At 37.2% G+C, this 23,568-nt stretch overlaps 2 protein-coding genes across 3 annotated transcripts in view; one reads left to right on the top strand and one right to left on the bottom strand.

The window, feature by feature from the left end:
- Positions 1–3,137, bottom strand: part of nlgn1 (neuroligin 1) — a 299,196-nt gene extending 296,059 nt beyond the window's left edge. For both annotated transcript variants that reach the window (XM_079856563.1, XM_079856564.1), the window contains exon 1: positions 2,646–3,137. The gene's annotated coding sequence lies outside the window, so the exon portion shown is untranslated. The remainder of the gene's footprint in view (positions 1–2,645) is intronic.
- Positions 3,138–22,012: 18,875 nt separating this feature from the next.
- On the top strand, positions 22,013–23,365 carry LOC307150635 (uncharacterized protein). Its single transcript, XM_079858018.1, has 2 exons — positions 22,013–22,051; positions 22,801–23,365. The coding sequence occupies exons 1-2, from the start codon at positions 22,038–22,040 to the stop codon at positions 23,339–23,341; spliced, it is 555 nt and encodes a 184-aa protein (XP_079714144.1). The 5' UTR covers positions 22,013–22,037; the 3' UTR covers positions 23,342–23,365.
- Positions 23,366–23,568: the final 203 nt, after the last annotated feature.

Raw genomic sequence — 23,568 nt, 5'->3', positions numbered from 1 at the left:
CAGAGACAAGTACCATTCACTGAAAAGACCACCTCATTTGTCCTTCATGAATGTATACATCGCATGCCCACAATGGAACCATTACAGAATGACCACTTCTTATCCGATGACCACCTGCTACTTTTGCACCGTACTTGCATGGACCTTCACCCAGTAACCGAAAAACAAGTGCACTGGCCTATTTTATCACTGTATTATCACAAACTCTGAACTTTCACATGCATTTCTGCAACTCCGTTTCTCCCTACCTTCCCATCTGTGCCTTTCCTCACAACACAAGTAAAAGTTAAAGAAAGCACTACTGTAAAAAAAATAATAAAAAAGCAATATTGCTGGCAGTACATAATTCATGAATGATATATTTTACATAATACATGAATGATTTATGATTAATTGAACAGCAATAATAGTAATAATAATAATAATAATAATACAAAGACCATATGAAATACCCACACATGCACGAACATACTGTATAAATAGTCAAAGTCGAATTAGAGCATTTAAGCACTATGGTAATGAGTTCATTTCTTCTCATAGGGATGGATGGATGGATGGATGGATGGATGGATGGATGGATGGATGGATGGATGGATGGATGGATTAATTCAAAATATTAGATAGACAGACAGATAGATAGATTAGATACAGTAGATAGATAGATAGATAGATAGATAGATAGATAGATAGATAGATAGATAGATAGATAGATAGATAGATAGATAGATACTGATAACCAAGGCACAGAAGTTGTGATGAGAAAACTCTGTGTTTTTTAAGTCTCGAGGACAAAGTTATATTTGCACATGCAGGGCAACTGGGACACAGTGGCATCCATTAGGCCTGACCCAGTGACTGGTGGTAATAGATATTAAGGCAGCCCAGCTGTTCACTCTGCGATCATTTATCTGATGATGCTGATGTTCTGCATGAAACAAGTGCTCTCAGACGTTATTAGTCAAAAGTGGAGGAGGAGCTGTCTGCTGCTCAGGCTTTGATCTCTGAAACCTCAGGCGAGGAGGGCACTGAGGTCAGAACCATGGGCGAATTAACATAGCTCCATGCCAGAGCACCAAACACAGACAAACAAAGACAGAACACTTTTCTAAATAGAAGAAATTACATAAGTGAAATGACTATACTATGACTTTTTCTAATAACACTTTTTTTGTTGTTGTTGTTTTTGTTTTTTTACATGTTTAAAACAACAAGAGGAGAAGTAAATCCTTAGTGATTAAGTGAGTCATTCTTTTGATGGAAATAGAACAAATACAATATGTGCAGTACATAGAGTAATATATCTTCTCTCCACCTTTCATTAGTCAATAATAGAAGCGGAGAAATAACCATCAACATGCCTGTGCAAGTGGAAACTACATCTAGCACTATAGCCCGGTGCTTTCAAGGTGCTCTGTAGATAATTTTTTTTTTTTTTTTTTTTTGTGAGAAAGATCCCGCGCTACTGAAGGATACAATAACATGATTGCGGTTCTCAACGTGCCAGAAAGCGCAATTTTGCGTATTAGTCCACAATGATGGTTCGCTTCACAAGCGACCTGACAGGAACTTATCACGACGACTCGTCAAATTGAGCGTAAATATTTGATTTACACTGCCATCTACAGGAGTAGAACTCGAGGGGTGGGTGGTGAAGGAAAGGAAAGCCTCAAAGGTCTGCTGTGAGGAGCAGATTCACCTGTGTCAGTAAAATCCTAACTGTCCTCGCTTGAAGAAGAGAACTTTATAGCTTGCAAGTCCACGCCCGCTATTTCTACAGTGGTTAATGTACTTCAGCACCATGGACAGAGACCGCCAGTTTTCGGCCGCAACAACAGCGAAAGTTAGTAAAGTTAACCCTTATCAATATGAAAAATAAACCATACAAATAGCTTGCTTTAACTGAAAGCACAGACGTACTCTGAAAGTGTTTCCTGCCCCATTCAGAAAACATACAGTGCAAACAGTGCAGTCCTGTTTCCAAACGAACAATGCGACTCTTATGAGTCGGTTCTCTTTAGTAAGAGCAGTGCAGTCAGATTCCTGAACGAATGAGTCTTTTGAGCTGGTTCTTTTAAGGGAATCAAACCCACATATGAATCGGTCACAGTTACTGTATAAACCTAAGCGCGAGTCATAGCCTCACTTAAAATGAATCGAAGACTGACTGTGGTATGTTATAAATCAATGTCGATATAGAAACATTGACGATGTGATGGTAAAGTTATTGGATTGCATTTATGCTATCTAAAAATCCACAAAAAGTGAAAAGTCGTTTATTTATTTATTTTTAACTCAGTTTAAATTAGAAATGATCTCATAATTTGGCAACAATCTGGTGAGGACAGTAAATGCAATAAGCATTTATTTTCCAAATAAGTCTTCCTCAAAAGTACTAAAACTAATGGAACCGCCGTCGTTTCTTATGGATCAGAATCGTTCAGTTGCTTACGATTTCCGTTCCTAATAAACAATCCTGGATAAACGTTTTCATCCAGCACGAGAGATCCGGGAATTCAAATGATGCTGACACAGATGCATTCATACATTATTGCTTTGACTGAATTACTCAACAACAACTTCCAACAGCACACTTTTCTCTTTTAAAACGCGGCATAAATGCTAAAACGTATCAATGGCAAACGTACCTCAGTTTTCAGTTAAGACAGAACGATGCTGGTCAGCTTGCAATAGGACATATTCGTGGCCCATTAAATCCTTTGAGTATTTGAAAGATATTCGGTGAGCGCGACAAAAATCCCAAACGTTGGCCACACGATGTTGACAATCGCGTGATGTTGATTCAAATGAGCTTCGGCACGAAAGGAGAGAATGAGAGGATCGGAATTCCGTGAAACATTCACGAGGGCGAGTTCACATGTTCTCACTGAAGCTCTGTGGAGTCTCGAGACGTCAGCCAAGTCTCAGTTCAAACCATCTTTTCTCTCTAAAGTTTCAGTTCTCAGACGGTGTCCGGATTTGATATAGCGCACATCTGACGATAGCAGTCACTCAGTGCTGTTTCTATAGTCCGTAGCCGGATATGAGAGAATAAATGATGCATTGAGTTTGCAATTTATAATAAAAAAGACGCTTCAGATGAGCGACCATGAAGAAACACAGCGTCTTTCTCTCCTTCCAAGAACTGTAAGGGGTTCTGCGGAAACCTCTGCGTAGATGAGGGAGTGACGCACAAGGTGTTTAGGGCTGTATTGTTATTGCAATTATAGTCTAGTGGAAGTGCGTTTTAACCATTAACTTGACAGCTAAAGATTCAGAAATATAATGCCACGATGAACTTTTTAAATAATTCACTCGTTTTAAAACACTGCAATGGGTTAAAAAGAATAAATAATAAATATTAATATTTAATGAATGAATGCACAGGGCCTAAATAAAATGTATTTTTCAAATAAATAAAGATGCTAAAATAAAAAATAGAAATAGAAAATTCTATAAAATTATTTCAACATGCAATACTTGTTTGAAAATCAAACAATTTAGCAAATATTCTATATCACTGCCCACAATGATCAACTATTTTTATGAATGACAACAGCTAAATCTGTATATGCTACTTTCAACCGCTTCCATACATGTCGACGCATCTGCCATCTTGGAACGGTCAAAACATCTCAAAGTAAAATCAATACGTTTTCCAAGATGCCACAGCATTGCGCAAAAGCCGCCGAGATTTAAATTTCCGAAGAAATGGGATAACCTTTCACAGGTGAGAATGTGTTGGTTTGTGTTTTTATGTTTTTACTCAATATCGCAGGTTTTTAAACTATGATTCCTATTTAATGTTGTGTGAGCTTACGCCTTCTCTTGTTGTATCATGTTAATGATAAACTAAATCCTATGAAAATTATCTGCTTAAGTCTATATTGCAGATGTAGATATTCATACATGCGTAAAACTACGGTTGTGGAAACACGGTCAACTTGCTCTCGAGTGTTCACGGACTGTCTTTGACCGTTCCAGTATGGCAAACGCCTTACTCTGCCATAGGTACAGCCACTAATGAGGAATCTATGCATATATTTCTATGGTTAGAGAGCCAGTAAGTCAGTAAGTGAGAAAAAGTACTAACCTGCCACTTAATGTATTGCAGTCCCATTAGAAGGTTAACTATGACATTGATGCATAAATGTATGTGTAATATAGGGTGCTTTGAATCAATAGTGCAATCAAGACTGAAAATAAGATATCGGCTGTTCTGAACAAATTATCCTATATTAGTTGTTCAATGGCTAGATGTACACGAGTTCTGATTCTTCTGTCTCCACAATGTCCAGTAATAGAGTCAGTGGTACTGTGCAAAAAGGTTAATCAATTGTCTAATGAGTTTGGTTGATGAAATCAATTTAAACAGCTGATTGATATGGGTCAAAAGTGTGTGGTCCATCTTCATAAAGATCAAAGAGCAATCGGCTATCGTGAGCTGATCATTCAAGGGTTTTTTAGTCTCAGAAAACACTGAATGGTTTGTGACTGCACTGTAAAAAGTGGTAACCCATGCTATTTCTTTCTGGTTTAACTCATAAAAATTAGTTTTGGTGGCATAAATTGATTTATATAGGTTGGTTCAGTAATGTTAAATAATAATTCTGGCTACCGTGTTTAAGTTACTGTGCGTGTGTGTGTGTGTGTGTGTGTCAAGTGATGCATGTCTATGTGTACAAGGAATCTGAATTACTTTCAATAATTTAGCTTCAAGCATCTTCATGACCTTCCAGACCCCTTTTTTTCCATCTGATTTCATTATTCTTCCATTCAATCATTAATTCATTCATTGCAACAGCCATCATAGTATCTGACCCTCACACACACAACCATATTCATTGATTGAATGCTGTATTTATTTACTCCCACTATATTTACAGTTCCTTATTGTTTCTTTTCCCCTAAATGCATACAGAGCTTTTCAGAGACGGCTGAATCGCTTTTAAACATATACATGAGGGCTATTTTCCAGGTAAATAAATAATCATACCATCATTTACAGCTGAGATCACCTCATTACAGATGTAACAGGGTCACTGTAGTCTGTGAGCTGTTCAGTAGAATTAACATCCAGCAATGGGAAGAAAAGCAGATGGTTTCTCACACTGTACATGCTTATGTAAACTCCAGAGCTATACTTTATCAAGGTCAAGGCATGGAATGTCACATTTTTATTTTATCTAGAAATATTAAAGGCAACAACTTGGCCGGCATGTTTTCTGATCCGCAGATTACAACCCACACAGAGCAGTAAACTACGTTGTTTGGCAAATGGGTTGTTGAAGTTTTATTTAAGGATATACAGTTGGCAAGCCCTATTTTACAGTGTTATCCTATTGGAGTTTAAGCAAAAAGAAAGTTTTAGAACCCAACTATGAGCGAATTTGAAAGGTGAGATGAAAACAGATTTGGTGTGCGCTGTTAAGTAATTGATTCTCGCCAGGGGCGGAGCTACGTGGTGGCCAGGGGGGGCCACGGCCACCACTGGTCAAGGCTCGGCCCCCCTGCCGGCCCCCCCAAACTCACGGCCCCACCCCCAGTCTGAGGAGGGGGAAATAAATTTAATTTAAAGAAAAAAACCCTCCTGAGTTTAAATAAATACTCATAAATAAATACTCGACCCCCGCCGAGTGAACAGGAGGGCGCGAGGGGCGGATTCGCTTTCTGTACGTAAGAAAGCTCATCTGCCGCCAGAGCCGGGATTCGAACACGGGTCTCTGGCGCGAAAAAGCTTAAGAACTCACCACTGAGTTCTTTGAGCCACAGGGGAAGATACATTATGCGTCTGTTAGAGTGAGTATAGAAGAGAGCGTCATATTTTGTCTCGGCGTTTGTTTGTAGGTGTGCATGCTTTGTTTATAACAGACTAAAACACTCTATTTCCACCTTTCGCCGATGAGTGACGCAGATTTGAAAACTCACGCAGCAAACAAACAAAAAGACAATTATGAAAAATAAATTGAATATTGCACTTAAAATGCCATGGTTTCCATAAATAAATTATCGCCTAAAAATGACAATTCATATTGTGTCTTTCTGTCATTTGCACTAAAAAATCCCCGTCTCATGTTAAGGTCCCTAACCCCTCATATAATCATGACACATCGCACTCGCACATTATCTAAGCCAGTGGTTCTCAAAGTGTGGTACCGTGTGGTACTAGGCTCTCTCTAGTGGTAACGTTACGCAGAGGAAACACTGAATTTCGATCTCACCGGTGTGAGTAGAACGTGATCAACTGCTAAATTCAAACTGTGCTTTTTTTCCCAACTAACGTGATCATTATAAAGGCGCTTCAATGCTTTAGCTAACAAATTTGTGAATATTTTGAATAAAAAATAAATAAAAGCAGATCATCAGTATGTATTGAGTGGTTGTGGTCGTGTGACGACACGTCACCATGGAAACAAAGTGATACGATCGCCTTGAAAAGCTTACGCTTGGGAGCAGCTGATTTTTTTTTTTAACTTAACTAAGTGTGTGAAAAGGTTAAATATAAATGAATGTTAGGTAGATTATTAAATTATGAAAAGTTCAAAACTGCTATTGTGGCTTCAATCTGGCAAGAAAAGTTTGGATCAGGAGGAGAATGTTTCAAATACAAGAACTGAAGAGGATGAGAGTGAACCAAGCACTAGTGCTGCTAACAACACAACAGTGGCAACTTTGAAAAAGCAGCAGCAGCAAACGCTACAAAACAGTGAGAAATTATGATGACATTTTATACATTTTAATTTAATCATTAAAAAAAATTACCCGTGTAACAGTGCACACAGTGCAGTGTTGATGTTAAAACTGTGTTGTTACAATGTTTAAAGTGGCTGACAACAATACATATTCTTATTATAAATAAAACTGCCTGTTTTTTTTAGCTGTGCATAACTGTAGCTGAATAGTTAGGCCTACTACGCTACTGTATTTTAATATTGATCATTATGGTGGTACTTGGAGAGCCAAATAGTAGAGATGCGCGGTTGGCGGTTACAGCCGCGGATAAACCGCGGATCGGGCGGATGACGTGACGAAAAATAATATTTTAATTAAATTCGGGCGGGTGGCGGGCGGTTGAACCAATCAAATGAAAAATATATGTATACACCAATCAGCGGATGGCGGGCGGGTGCGGTTTTGAAAATTGGTCAAAAACGTTGGTGCGGATGGATGGCGGACGGATGATGAGTTTTGTGATGCGGTTGCGGATGAAATAATAGCCCATCCGCGCATCTCTACCAAATAGTTTCTGAGGTGGTAGCCTACTTGGTGTAAAAAGTTTGAGAGCCACTGATCTAAGCATCCATCCCAATAACATGGATTATCAATAAGACATTATTAGTGTCCATAAGGAAGTTCAATCCATTGTTTATGGCCTGACGAGCCGCGAGAAAACCGCTAACGTTACTCTGAGTGAGTTTTAAAATAGTCGTTTTTGACAATCAAGTGCCACCCCAAATAAAAGACTGGCCCAAGCTGGCCCCCCCAGAAATAATGTCCTGGCTACGCCCCTGATTCTCGCGCATGTCAGTCAGAAATCAACACGCAGCGTGCGTGACCATTCAGCTGCTACTCATCTCTCGAGCCACGTGACGTGCGCGTTCTCGCGAAGTCCTTCATTTTTAAAGCAGCATTTATTGTTATTGGTATTTATATTTGCTGCGTGCGCAAATTTATGTACCCATCTGTCTGGTGTAAAGCAGTTAGAAATAAGTGAATTGTGAGAGCAGAGTGCGGCGGTGAAATATGTCTTTCGACTGCTCATGGCTGCACAATGGTGTGAGTTTCATTAAAATGAACGCTAGGCATAAGGGCCAATCAGAATCTCATCGCTCTGTTTTGGTTGTTAAACCATGCAAGGGAGAAATGACAGACAGTGTGATTTAATGCCTGAGAGGACCTGAATACCAACATGGCATTATGTATATAAATATATAAATGCATGAATCACAATTAAAGCTTCTTTAGACATGAAGACACTTGAAGTGGCATGAATCACAATTAAAGCTTCTTTAGACATGAAGACACTACTTGAAGTGAACTTAAGAGCACCAACGGTAGTAGTACTGAATACCGAACACAGCACAGCCAGAACCTTTTGGCGTAACAGCAAGCATCAATAGAAAACTTAATGCAGGAGGTCTAACAGAGGGACTGATAGTGTGTCTGAGACTCAACGCTGTCAGTCAGCCAAATGTTCACTGCATTATGGGCATGCATAACCTGCTAGACAGCAACGTCAATCCAGTTCCATATCAACCCAGTCACTCCTGATAAGCAGATGCATTATGTAGTCAGGTGACTGAGGTGAGTCTCACAAAACCTGTCAAGAGCCTGTCTAGGTCATATATCAACCCAATATCAAAGAACAATATGAATTAAATTAAATTTAGTTGAAGTTTATTTTAAAAAATATATTTCTTCAACAGTTGTGTGTGATGCAAAAAGAGTAAATAAACAAATACAATTTTTTTTAAAAAAAAATCACTAGTAAAGTAAATTAATTATTTTATTTATTTATTTATTTATTTTTTAATTTATTTTTTTTAATGAGAATATGAGAAAAAGAGTCCAATATATACATTCTACTAACTATATAAGTAACTTTGCAACTACACGCCAACTAACTCTCATTAGAGTATTAGTGGGTTAGGGTTTGGGTCAATAGAATAAGTTGACATGTAGTTGCAAAGTTACTTATAGTCAGTAGAATGTACGTGGTGCCATCAAAATAAAGTGTTAACAGATATTAAAGGTGCAATAGGTGATCTGGGAAATGCTAACTTTAGCCTGCTAGCATTGAAAGCATATGATCCCACCTTCCTGCAAATTGCTGTCCAAAGCCACGCCTCCTCCAAAACACACGAATGCGCACAGATCAGAAGCGAGTCGACCAGAGACAACGTTATTGGATTACATCATGTGTCATTCAACGGTGAGAAAACTTTACGAACATAAAACACTGTTTGCCTGCCAGTCTCGCTCTGTCTGCACAGCGTACGTGAGACGCGTTGATGACAAATGATGTCTGCATGAACAGGCTGCGCAGTGGTATGCGAACTCAAGTGGACTGACAGGAAACACGTTATCATTTCATTCGGACCTAATGCAATGATTGAACAAACATTTTATGGTCTTACGCCTTCCACAGACAATATATATTTCTAAAAATACATTTAGACCGCTTAACATAGTGATTGCTATCAGGATATGAGGAGATTTTTAACCATAACAAAAAATGTTTCTGTAGAGAATCACCTATTGCACATGTAAGCAGATATATAATTGTATCTGTTTTAATTGAATGGTGTCACTAATAAATTTAAACACCCTCATTATTTACAGTATATGCATTCCAGAAAAAAGAGCAATTGTGAATTTATATTTCCCAATTCAGACTTCATAACTCATAACTGCGAGTTTATATCTCACAAAAATAAATTCTTGAAATTGTTTTGCAATTTTTTTCCTCAGAATTGTGAGATATAAACTCACAAATGCAAGATATAAGCTTGCTATTCAGAAACAAAAGTTGATATGAGAGATGTTATATCTCACAATTCTGAATTATGAGTTTATATTTCGCAATTCTAACTTTATATCTCGCAATTTTTACTTTATAACTCATAATTGCGAGTTTATATCACCACTATGAGACAATTTCAAGATATAAAGTCAAAATATAAATTCTGAAAAATAGTCAGAATTGCTAAACATAAACTCACAATTTTAACTTTATAACTTACAATTTTGAGTTTATATCTCACAGTTTTGACTTTATAACTCGTATTGCGAGTTTAAATCACTACTATGAGACAATGTCAAGATATAAAGTCAAAATATAAATTCTGAAATATAGTCAGAATTGCTAAACATAAACTTGCAATTTTGACTTTTTACTTGCAATTGCAAGGTCACATTTCACACTTCTGATTTTTTTCCCTCAGAATTGTAATATAAACTGTGAATTTTAACATCAGAATTATATGAGAGGCGTTACATCTTAGAATTCTGTAATTGCGAGTTTATGTCTCACAATTTTGACTTTATAACTCTGAGTTTCGAGTTTATATTGCATTTCTGACTGATAATTGTGAGTTTATATCATCATTTTAAAGAAAAAAAGTCTGAATTGTGAGATGCAAACTGTAAAAATTGTAGTTGAACTACTTTATATTATGAGTAGCTTGTAGTTTAACAAGCCAGTTTCAAAGAAGCACCCAAACACCAGATGCAACAGGAAGAAATGAGCTAAAAAACCCAGCAGCATTTTCCTTTGCTCCGGGTTTATCCAGTTATCTCAACTAACGAGAGAAAAGCATGTGTTAAATTTCATTTTACCTTAGTACCATTAGCATGATCAAATATAGTAACGACCTCTCTGTAACCTTAGATGACACTATAGTTTCACAGACCCAAATAAGCAATTTCCTCTATAATCCTCAGCAATGATGGAAGAGTCCCAATCGAGAACACACCACACCCAATCCATTATTGCACTAGTGAATTGGTCTATAGAGTCATTTAACATGCCAGTAATTAGCTTCCCTCAGGAGGCCCAGAGCGAGCGGTGTTCACCGCACCAGTGTAGACTCGGCGGCCTACAGCTCTATCTATAACTCTGACAGAAGCCTCAGTGCTGTCAGTCCCTCTGTGGCACCCTCCCCAATCTACAGAGAGGATGATGAATGCCCCATCCACTCTGACATCACAATCAGAGCGCTCTTGCAGTGCCTCTCTCTCTTGAACTCTTTTTGTCCTCTTGTCTTTCACTCGATCATTCTCTCACTTTGTCTCTCCCTTCAAACACATTTTCCTTCCCTTTATCTCGCTCGCTCTCTTTCTCTATGAAGTGCCCTGTCTTTTTTCGCCACCTACTTTCCTCTCCTCTGTTTACTACTGCTCTGCTGGAAACAAATCCTGTGACAAATCCAGGAACAGAACATAACAGACTTGATTATTCCATTCTAAAAGAGCGGTTGCTGAATTATCGGCTATCAAATTCCACCTATTGTATATGAGCACAATTTGGAATTTGAAAAATGCTGTCAACCTCCGCCATAACCCACAGAGATCGATTCCATCTCATCAAGACCTTTGGAATATGTATGCGCTGGCCATCTATAATATAGTCAGGGCCAAAAGTTGAGAAATTTTTTCACCGCTTCCACCCTGCCCACATCTGAACCTTAGCCAACTTCTCAAGGCTATATTTGGCCCTTATGGCGCATTGTTGCACTAAGTAATTCCACACACACAAACTTAGATAGTAGCTCACGACCAATTTTGCTTCAAGACATTGAAAGTACAGTAATGACCCAACACGGTACCAAACTTGTATTTATTGTGGTTCATATTTTCTTTTTCTTTTCTTTATTTCATGGTTTGAGGGTATGTTATGCAAACCATGTTGCCATTTGTGTAATTTGACAAGCTTCTATTAAATTTCTGTAGAGTTTGATTGGATGCATGACCTTTGATATCAATAACAACAGATAAGCAAATCATCTACTCTTATCTTGTAAGTTGAGAAGCATAATTATGTTTTTATCCATAGTATGAGTACGGAGCACCTAAAGGGACATGCATGAGGGGAAAAAATTAAATGGGAGGAAAAAATATATTTCAATCACTCTCAAACTTTTGCATTCCCCTGAGAAACTTTGCATGTTCGCACAAAATGTTTGCATTCTCTAGCAAAAGCTTTTCAAGCGAAAGCATAGTAAGCAATATTTGGCTTATTTATGCTCTGTATACTGTAATAACAAATATGACATTAAAAAATAAATTAACTAATTTTAATTATATTTAAATATTAGCAGACCTGCACCCATATTTGGGTCGCAACTCCACTAACCCTCAAAAAAGTTTGAAACTCATCCACTTCATAGAAGTGATTGTGACTGCGCTTTCTACCTCCATCTGTCCGAGACTCTGTCTGTCTTTAATGTCCATCTGTCTCTCAGTGCCTGTTTACTCGACTCCTCTGAGGTTGCACTGAAGTTTCTTTCATGCACATTTGCACATTAAGAGGTTTGAAATGCCAACTCAGTCTCTTGGAGGATTTAGCTTGTAGTCACAGTTCCACCAGAGACACTGCAGGAAGATTGTTATAGATGCAAAAATGCAAAGGCTGCATTCAAGCTTTAAAACAGTCCCTATAGAGCTGATCACTGGTGAAATACTCCTGACTATCTGTGAAGAAACCAGTGTGTGAACTTTGTAAATGTAATTAATGTATTGTATGATTTTAATTCTTTAAAAATGAACTTCTATAGAACAACAACAAAAAAAATAAAAATAATAATCACTCTTTTCCATACACACTTAGAAAAAAGGTTCAATGGGGTTTTATATAGAACCATTGGGTTCTTGAGTCAATTTTAAAAACCCTTTTAAAAATATAGCCAAAAAGAAATGCCTTAAAGGGGTGGTATAACGCCCTTTTCACAAGATGTAAAATAAGTCTTTGATGTAACCAGAGTGTGTATGTGAAGTTTTAGCTCAAAATACCCCACAGATATGTTTTTATAGCTTGTTAAAATTGTCAATTTTTGATGGTGAGCAAAAACCCACCGTTTTGTGTCTGTCCCTTTAAATGCAAATGAGCTGCTGCTCCCAGCACAGGGGGCGGAGCTTCAACAGTTTGTGTCCTTGTACCTCACACAGACATGCATTGAAAAATTCAATGTTTATGTTCAAACCGGATTCAGACAATTATGGAGAGACTCAAGAAGAAGTGACAACATGTAGAATGCAACAGGACGTTTCTGAATGGTTAGTTGATGAATTTATGTAGCTTATGTGTAGTTATCTTCTAGTCATTGAGTAGCATATTCTGTCATGATAATATTTAAATCGTATTCCAGGGGGCGGGGTTTATGTAAATATTAGGGTTAGTGATGTAACTAACCCAGGAGGAATGTCGTGTAGTCCCTATATATAGGGACTACACGACATTCCACGACATTCAATGATTCATTGACTAGTTGAATTTACAAATAAAATTTATGTTAATTGGATCCACATAATTGATTTTAGCTACATTTAAACAAATGCATTACGCTGAACAAGTTCAGCGTAATGCATTTGTTTAAATGTAGCTAAAATCAATTGTGTGGAACCACTTACGATACATTTTTTTAGTAAATTCAATGATTTCAGTAAATTCATTGAATTTACTAAATGTTTTTATCGTAAGTGGTTCCACACAATTGATTTTAGCTACATTTTAACAAATGCATTAAGTTGAACTTAGTTCAACGTAATGCATTTGTTTAAATGTAGCTAAAATTAATTATGTGGAACCAATTAACAAAAAATTTTTTTGGCAAATTCAACTAAGTCAATGAATCATTTTTTTCAGTGTACCAGCCGTTTGTTGTAGTCCTTAAACGATTTATATAAAAGCAAATATGTTCCTTTGCTTTGAACTTTGAGCGTTATAACTTTGCAGATGTTGTTTATGCTCAAACAGCAACATTACACACTAACTAAATTAAAAAAGTGAAATCATAATCAACCACCCCTTTAAAGTCCCCCTGTAGTCAATCATTGTATCCCTTAAAACTCATCTTTGATCACCAAAATTAAATATTTAAACGTTTTTTCCTAGAAAAAAAAAAAATTGTGCATTAAAATAGCTTGAATGTAACTCTTCACCCTTGTCTCATTTACTATACACAGTTCTATGAATATGCAAATTAGCCCTGCCTCCACTAACACCAGCTCAGAGATCCACTTGTTGATGATCACACGTTGACGTGATTGGATATAAGGTAGTTTGTGATGTCAGAAACACCAGCGATTTCAAACCGCGTTTTTGAGACTGTCTTTGGTTCACTGCAGTTTTAAGGAGAAAACACTCAGCAATGGTGTTGACTTTGATGAATTTGCACATGGTTTGTCTCAAAGCATATTAAAAACACCACATAGACATATACAACATTTAAAACTTTATTTTCACCACAGGGGGACTTTAAATAATTGCATGAGACAATTTAACAGGTTATTTATTTTTTTCCCCTAGTGATAAAAGTATGATTACGAGCTTTTTAATTAATACAATTTTATAAAAACACCTACATATTTAATTAAAATGAAATAGTTATATATGAAGTGCTGAAATGAAACTGGAGCTTCCAAGTTTAAAAAATGATGCACGGTCACCATAAAAGTTTATTGAAAGTATTATTATATTACTTATGCTCTATATTCCAAATGTTGTTTGATGACCATCAAAATTCTTGATTTCCAACCTGAATTTTTATTAAACATTCATGAGAGAAGTAGTGATGTCAAATTTGAGAGCAAATAATTCTTTTGAGATTAATGCAAAACTGGTCTGAATGATTAGTACACAAATCAGACTGAATTATAATGTCGAGTTCAACAATGATCCAGTTCCAGCGATTCTCTAGTTAACTGGAGGAATCACTCAAAGTTCACTGGAAGAGAAGATTATCAGTGAATAATGACCTAAATTTGACAATAATTCTCCATTTTGTGAGAGTAAAAATATAGTAATGTCAAATTTGGGAATGACATGAGGAAGGAAAAATAAAATAATTCGGAAAAAAAAAATGCAATGCAAATAATTACAACTTATTCTCTTTTTCTTTTCTCCGATAAACTATCTCTAGAAGAATTAGAGATAAATCAAAATCTGAAGATTTCTATTAACTTCATTAAATAATTCATTTATTTATTCCGTCTTTAAATTTGAAGATTTAACCAAGTCTTTCCCAGCAGAGAAAATATATGGAGTGGAGGATTGTGGGTCTCTCAGCGTGGCCCTAAAACATTTTCTAATCCACTTTTATTCCTCACCAAGGTCTATTAATCTGGGGAGCAGATACTTATCCTCCTCTGATTTATCCGCTTATAAATGAGCTGACATATGGATGAGATTAAGCATTGGCATGGTGTAAGGTTTATAGTTAAGGTTTATGATTAAAGCCGGGCCTATGAGATTCCAGTGGCATAATGAGAGTCCACAAGTGTAATGTGAAGCTCAGCCCAGTGGATTTTAGCCTTCAGGCTTGAATGAGAGTAAACATAAGAAAGAGATAAAAGTCAGAGTTTGAATGAGCTCATGCAATTTCTTTAAACATAGAGCTAATTCCATGGATGTTGCTTTTCATTTTCCATCCACAATCACACACACACACACACACACACAAACAGAGCGCATCAGTAGAAGACCTCAAAACTCCCTTAGGGTTTGTGAGCTTCACTTTTAACCATTGTGTGCAGCAGTGATCTCCAGATAGTTACATAATTGATCAGTTCTAGTACATTTCCTTTTCAGGAAATATTCTTAACATTTTTCCTTTCTCCCCTCCACTTCTTTCATTATTTATTTTACGATTTTAAAGAGGCGAGAACACTTTAATTAAAAGCACCAGAGACGCACAATGGCAAGAATGCTTTGATAGAGCAACTAACTCTCTCTGTCAATATATTATGACAATTGGCCTGTTTAACTAATGCAAATTCTAAAGCGCTTCACATCATTGGGCCGTAGCCTAGTACGGAAACAAGAACAGAATCCTGTCGGCCTGTGCATTCAACGAACAAATCATCCAATTACAAAAGCCAAATGAGAAAAATATCTCGAAACTCACTGGTGGACACAACGGTGATAGTGTCAAGACTTCCCAAACCATATCATGTCTTTCTTAAGAGGTGCTTACTTTAAAGCCTTATTTCAGTCACAAAACAACTTATTTATTCATGTTTTTCTTCTTTTTCTTTTTTACTCCCCTGCACTGCCTCTCTATTACATTTTCACTTTGAACCAGCCAAGAGTAAACAGGCTCTCAAGGTTCCAGAAATAATCTGGATTAATATGGATGAGACATCTCATTAACAGCGAGAGATGGGGGATATTAAAGCGGTCCGTGAAAACAGTGGTGCAGTATCTCCGTGCTTTTCCTTAAAGTGTGGTGCATGACAGCATGACTGTTTGTAATAGAAGCCTTCCTGAGAAATGCTGCATGTTCTTAAAAATAAGAAAAGAATGTGCTGAGAGAGAGAGAAGAGGGCTGAGCTGCTCAATGAGAGTATTTCTTACAAATGTTCCACTTCACTGTGGTCACATTGAAGCTATTCAAGATGTCCTTTAGTGGAAGACTACTAACTCAGGTCTGTGGTCTTCGTAAATTGTTGACGACACCGGGTGGAATCGCTGTCTGCCGAGAAAAGCAGAAGTGGTACATGATGGATAAACGAATAAGCAGCTATTTATATGCATCAAGGGTGAAAAGGAGAGAGTGTGTTTGTCATCCAGTGCTGATTGTCCAGGCCAGACGCTGAGACAACGTGCGCTGATGTCCGTAGAGTTTATTGCAGGAGAACCCAATAAATTGAAAGGTGCTGGCTTTGTCTTATTGCGCACGTGTGTGTGTGTGTGTGATGGATAATGTACACAATTGCAGCAACTCAGACATGTTGGAAAATCAATGCTGGACATTCTAGATATAAACTAAACCCAATTTATACCGCAACAGACAACTCGCAACCATTCATCTGTATAACAGTGAACTGCATCTTAACCTTACTTTCTCTGGGCTAATAAAATTAAATAAATAAAATATTAAATGTTTACTTGCATAATAGTTTGTGGCTGAGGGTCAAGGGTGTGCGGACGTCCACGGGCCCTCCTGGTGACTAAAATTACGTCAAGGAGACAGTGCGTGGACGGCCAAAGTATACTTTGGGCTTTAGCCTTCCACTGGCCACGGACTGGAATTTTGTTTCTGATTGCTTTTAGAAAGGAAAAACTGATCAGCAGTTATGGGCAGCTTTTCTCCGTAATAATAGCATACTGGCAAACGGTCCAGTGCATATCTGTGTGTGCGCTCTGGAGAATGTCAAAGGTTTCTATTTACAGCATGTTTTTGCAGCCTTAGCCAATCACAAACATATCTGTTGATTTCTTGAACGCAATGGCCAATCAGAGGTGTTTATGTTAGCACTGAACAAAAAAATCTTGAAATCCTCTCTCAACAAACAATTATGTAATTTTTTTTCCACTGATTCATTGTGCACTGCAGTCAGCTTTATTGATTATAACTGAACTTTGTGATATCGCAATGAACTAAGATGAGTGACAGCTTTTTAGTGACTATAAAGGGAGTGCTCTTTCTGCGCTTTTACAGTATGCTTGCTTTTCTGGTAAAATGAAGTGTGTTTTGTGAACGTAGACTCTTTAAAAACAAATTAGTTTATCAGGAGCATACAGTATATGCAGCGATGTTTAGTTTGTGCGACGACACCTAACTTGAAACTATTTCATGGAAATCAATTTAAATGTGTAAGAAGCGCATCTTCTTAGCCTTACCCTGGAGTTGGTTCATAAAAAAATAAAATAATAATTGCTCCAACCAACATGCAGAAACTAATATTACAAATTTGAACTTTTTAAGACAAGGCAAGGTCATTATAGGTTGTAAAATGATGCCCAAAAAACGAATTAGCCTAATTTATGAATTAAAAATATTTGCACACACACACACAAAAAAAGAAATGAAAATATTTTAAAACTTCTTTTTAAAATTAAGATTCAAATGTGGAAACTCACATGACCTATGAAAATAACCTTTTTTTTTACTTGATCATTTTTGGAGTCATTGCATTTAACATTTTCTTGAAAATGTTACAAACGTTTTGTCAAAATCATATTGTTTTAAACTGAATTTTAAAAAGATTTCACCTCTTCTTTTTCATTGACAACAGAAATCCAATGAGCTTTGGGCTCTGTTGAACACCCTGTAAACTCTAACATAAAAAAGCATTAGATATTTGTGATTTCTTTTAGCACTTTCACTCATGGTTTCACTTCTTTCTTCTTCTTTCTTTCCTTTTGCACATATGAAGTCCTTTCTAGGTTTATCGTCTTCTGGCGCATCCGCAGACACAGTTTATTTCCCCCAGGCTGTAAAACACACAGACACACACACACACACACACACACACACACACACACACACACACACACACACACACACACACTGAAGCCCATACACACACAGTCTTATTTTATAAAGTTGACATTCCAATAGGGACTGCTGTCCTCCTCACGGAGTATGAGAGACAAGTATTTTATTGTCAGAAGAAAACATTACCTCATCGTCACCTTACCAGCAATTGACATGCTGTTTGAGCGATGCTCATTGTCAAGGTTAATCGAAACAGACAGTCTTATGAAGATTTAGCACAGCAAAACAAGAGCATATAGCTATTTGTCTGGCTGCTGGGGGAGAAAAGAAATGATTAATGATTAGGATATGTTATAAATAGTTATATAGTGAGTTCACACCCGGTGAACAACTGTAGAGAGAACCTGTGTGCAATTATTATTAAATTGATCACTATTTAGCTTTTATTCCAATGGCATATGTCTAGGTTATATAAGAGAAAGAAAGATTAAATAAAAATGAAATAAAACCAATACAGGCAATCGTTTGACACTGACATATTTAATTGGGTATAACAGACTACAGGTGTCACCCTAATGAATAAAGAATGAGAAATGACCATCTGCAATCTGCAAAAATGCTCATGTGTAATTTTGCATAATTTTATATATTGTCAGATGCATATGTACTTTTTGACATAAGAACAGAAGCACAGTAAATAATACTGATAATTAAAGAGATCATAGTTTATACCAGTTTCAATACTACAGTTGTAATCGAAATTATTCAACCCCTGTTGCAAATCAGGTTTATTGGCAAAATTTACAGACTTTCAGCTTTTGCAATGAACAAATCAAACAAAAGTAATTGAAGCTCAACACAGCAAATGTTTCAAGTGGTTACCCCAAATTCAACTGAAAATGCAACTTTTCATGACTCAAAATTATTCAACCCCTTCATGGCAAGCATCTTTAGTACTTAGTAGAACACCCTTTTGCTGTTATGACCTGCTGCAAACGAGATGTATAACTAGACAGCAGCTTCTGGCAGCGTTTCTGAGGAATCTTAGCCCATTCTTCATGAGCAATGGCCTCCAGTTCAGTAATATTGGGTTTGCGTGCTGCAACCGCCTTCTTTAAAGGTGCAGTATGTAAGAAAGACAGTTGAATTTAAAATATCGGAGTTCCTGTTCCTCAGACTGGACGGCGCTCACACAGGTTGCCAGTTTGAGCACACGCAACAGGAACGAGCGCAATGGACAATGAAAATTGGCAAATTGGCAACGTGCAGCATCACAGACCAAAACAATAACAAACATTCCAGCCTGGAAATGCACATTTCAAAGTAAAATAACTTCCAGGACTTCTTCTGCAACCAAGCCTTGGTGGAACTTGAGGTATGCTTGGAATCATTGTCTTGTTGGAAGCTTCAGCTTTCTCACAGACGGCATTACATTTTCAGGGATTTCCTGATACTTCAATGAATCCATCATGCCTTCCACACGGTTTCCAGTGCCAGAAGATGCAAAGCAGCCCCAGAGCATCACGAGCCCCACCATGCGTAACTGTAGGCAGAAGTATTCTTTTCAGCATATGCTTCATTCTTCCTCCAGACATACCACTGATCCATAGGACCGAAAAGTTCCAGGTTTGTTTCATCACTCCACAGAACAGAATCCTAAAATTTCTGTGGTTTATTAATATGATTTTGAGCACTTTTCTTGTGTTTTGGGGTCTGTAGTGGGCCTGCCCTCTCAGAAATCTGGATGCAGCCGTTGATTGCTTCCTTTTTCAGCCCCGTCCAGGTAGTGTAACCACTGTTCCTTTAACTTTGAACTTGCAAACTATACTTCCAATGGTGTGACTAGGAACATTTAGTGTTTTTGCTTATTTTTGTATACTGTTCCTTGTTTGTGAAGGGTGATGATATCTTCTCTTCCCATTCTTTTGACTTGTCAAACGTGACACTCAACAAACCTAGCCAGTTCTGATATTTCATGTGTTCTAGCTCAAGCACACCTGGTGCAACTAATGAAGCCCTTGATTAGTTGCATCAGGTGTGCTTGAGGCAACACCTGTTTCGCAGATTTGTGCTTTTGTGAGGGGTTCTATTCAGGGGGTTGAATAATTGTGAGACCACAGAAATCATTAAAAGTTGCATTTTCAGTTTAATTTGGAGAAACCACTTGAAACATTTGTTGTGTAGAGCTATTTCAATTACTTGTGTTTGATTTGTTCATTGCAAACAGCTGAAAGTCTATACAACTGTACATCAAAATCATAACTGTATATCACACTTCCTTTAACTATTTTAACTATTAAAAAGTTAAATATTAAATCAAATTAAAAATTATAAAAAAATATGCAATATTTTTTTCCCCAATAAAAGTAGGAGTAAGAATTACTTAAAAACAGTAACTATATGTAAAGTAACCTAATTTTAAAGTTGGTAAACAAAGTGTGTGGTTTTTTAATATTGCTCTTCACAGAGAATGCTCACAAATGAGCATGTGAGCATTTGAAATCAATCAGACACTGCTGCAAGAGACGAAATGAGTCTGTAAAACCGATACTGCTGTAAGACTCTCATTATTTAGTATCAACCTGGTACCAAGGTACCAGTTCTTTAGACATCACATTAAACTATAAACATTGAGTCATATTTCGTAGCTGAGAGATATTAACTGAAAAGACAGCAGCTAGCAAATTATTAGGCCCTAAATATGTCAATATATTAGTCTAGTATACTATACCGTACATGTAATGTATATATTAGGCTGTAATATAAATTAATGTTGTTTTAAGCAACTGGCAGACAATCCTTTGAGACAGCACTCTGCATCTGTCGCCAAGCTGTCAGTGATCATAGATAGAGTTGTATTCAACGCATTATCAGTAATGAGAAATGCCTGAAGTTGACAAGCATCTTCAATAACAAGCTTAATTTTAAACAGTGCGGACATCAGTTTTTGGGCAAGAACTGATTCAAATGTTGACACTACAGATATATCTGACTGTCGCTTTGGCTATCATGAGTTATAGAGAGCAACAGTGGTTCCGGATGTAAAAATCCCATTCATTTTCTCCACAGGAAGTGATTTTTAATGATTACTTTAAAAAAACAGACCAACTGTGACTAGGTTGTTATTTGCCGATATTTGCCATCAGCCCACATAATGTCAATTTATGTTTACTAGTGAAATTCCTGGTAGAAAAACTACTTTACTCAGGATTCTTCTAAAAACAACAACAAAAAAATACTCCACCAATCAGAAAATCGAACAAACAAATCATGGCAAATGAACTAGTGTCCACCCACTCCTATGAAGCACTGTGAATGATGTAATAGAGTCTCTCTACACTCTCAAACTACTTCGATATTTGTTCATAAATATAAGTTGGAGAATTATTTCAGGATAAGAACCTTTTGATAAATAACCTGACTCTATTAGGTAAACACTTTATTAATAGATGCAGGTTAAGCCCTATTTCAATGAAAAGAAGAAGGAACACAATTGCAAAATAAAGTATGCCATAAATGTATGTAGGTAGCTACTAAATTTTTTTGTTCAATTAAAAAATAACTTTTTTATATGTAATATTAAAATATTTGTGTGTATCAAATGTATGCATCTTTTGTAATAGGCTAAACATAAAATAAATTATTTCCATAAGCAACATGTTTAAATTGTTTCCACATACTCAGCATGTTTAAATCAATAGATTTATATTTATCCATCATTTTAATTTCGGTATGTCATTGGCTTCAGGGGATCGTAAGTTAGTTCTTTCCCTCGTGAAGCCGTTAAGCACACCGTCTTGTAGGCTACCTTTGTCTTTTTGTCCAATTTGCTTCAAATCAAAAAGTGAGATGTGTTATTCACCTCATATCCGGTTTGATTCATGGTTTAAAACATCTTTAACAGAACAAAAAAACAAAACAAACAAAAAAATCCCGATGGGAAAAATACTTCCAAAACCAAAGCAGCTAAAAAAAAGTGGGCGGGCACTGTTGCACTCTATAACGGTCAGTCCCGATGCTCTAATCTGATTGGACAACACAGTTCCATAAGTTGTGTGGTGATGTCAGCGTCTTCAAGCATTCAAAAGGAAACATTTCGCTATGAAAACAAGGAGGTAAGTGCTTCTTGACACAATCAAAGATTATTTAACAGAAATATATTACTTTATGTTGAGATACTGTAGTTGAAGTCATTATTATTTCCTCCAGTCAAGGCATCAAATATACGGGGTGCATCAATAGTTACTGTGTTTAAAAATTATTGCATATGTAAACTTATTTATTGCCACCTAGTGGGCACTACAGTGAATCATTATCTAGTGCCCACATTTCTTAAATTATTTTGGCCTATTGTACCAAAAATGTATTCATAAAGAACAAAACTCTCTTTCTCCCCACACTGTAGTAACACACGTACATAAAGATGGTAGAATTTGCAGTCTACTCTTAAAGCAGGAGCTCGGCCTATTGCCAACAGGTGTATATGTCACAGTGACCTTTTCCTAAGCACATCTCAAGAGCGGCAGTGAATCAGCACCCCAGCCCTCTACATTATTTAAGTGACTTCTCTAACAGTACACTAACAGCAGCGCTCTTACAGAAGAATAATAGCAGCGAATGTATTAAAGTTTCAGCCCGCTTGGAGAATTGAGAACTTGTCTGAACTCTATCTGTATGCGGAGAGCAGGCCTTCATTGGGATGTAAAACGCATATTTCCTGGGCTGTTTGAATTCATGGGGCATAACCCATATGAATGGGATGTCCTGCGTCTCAGGTGTCCATTATTTCCAAATTTTTCTGTGATTGCTTCTTTGACTGCTTTGAGCCATGAAAAGCATAGCATTAATTTTAAAACTCTTTCAGGCACATCATGGCAAATTCGACTGGAAGCCCAGGGCTCCAGGGACTACAGCAGACGGTTTTCCCCGAGAACGCAGAACACCCAACGCCTGCCACCATCTGGTCAAAGCAGCCTGAGGAAAAGGGCCAAAACAAGAGAAAAGAGAAAAGGACAGACAGCGGTGCCCCAAAGAGGAGCAAGAAGAATGACACCCGAAGAAAAGATGGATCGCTGGACGACTGTGCGGAGGCAAATAATAAACGAAGCCCCCTTTCTGCACCCCCTCGCATTTCTCTAAGAGACCTGATGGAGGCTGAGACAAAGTTAGTGTTCGGTGACGAACAGGACATTACCCACAAGTCCCTGGCCTGCACCCCCACACAATTAATGTGTCAAGCGGCTGAAATAGGAGGGCCTCCGAGTGGACCTAATCTCAGCTTTCTGCCTCAAATTGACAAATGGCTCGATGTAGCTTTACAGGACGCCAACTCATCCTACCAACTGAAGAATTATGCCACTGCAGCCAGCCGTTTCACTGCTGCACTAGAGGTACTCGATATTTAAATTTTACCACAGGCTTCCCGACCTACAGGCCTTTATATGTTCATTTAACACACTGACATTTCTGGAAAATGCACATGTTATGGGGATCCTAAGGTGTTTGAAATCTTGTTTGCTATATGGATCTGCTTGGATGTGCGGGTTGATTGCAAGCATAATCTTAATCTTAAGGGAAGTACAATATTAAAATTGAATAGTGTTATTACTTGATTAAATTATTTAATTAAGTG

The sequence above is a fragment of the Squalius cephalus genome (assembly GCF_949319135.1).
Source record: "Squalius cephalus genome assembly, chromosome: 22".
NCBI classification, from domain to species: Eukaryota; Metazoa; Chordata; class Actinopteri; order Cypriniformes; family Leuciscidae; genus Squalius; species Squalius cephalus.
The sequence above is the reverse complement of the archived record's forward strand: the minus strand, read 5'-3'. Positions and strand labels throughout refer to the sequence as shown.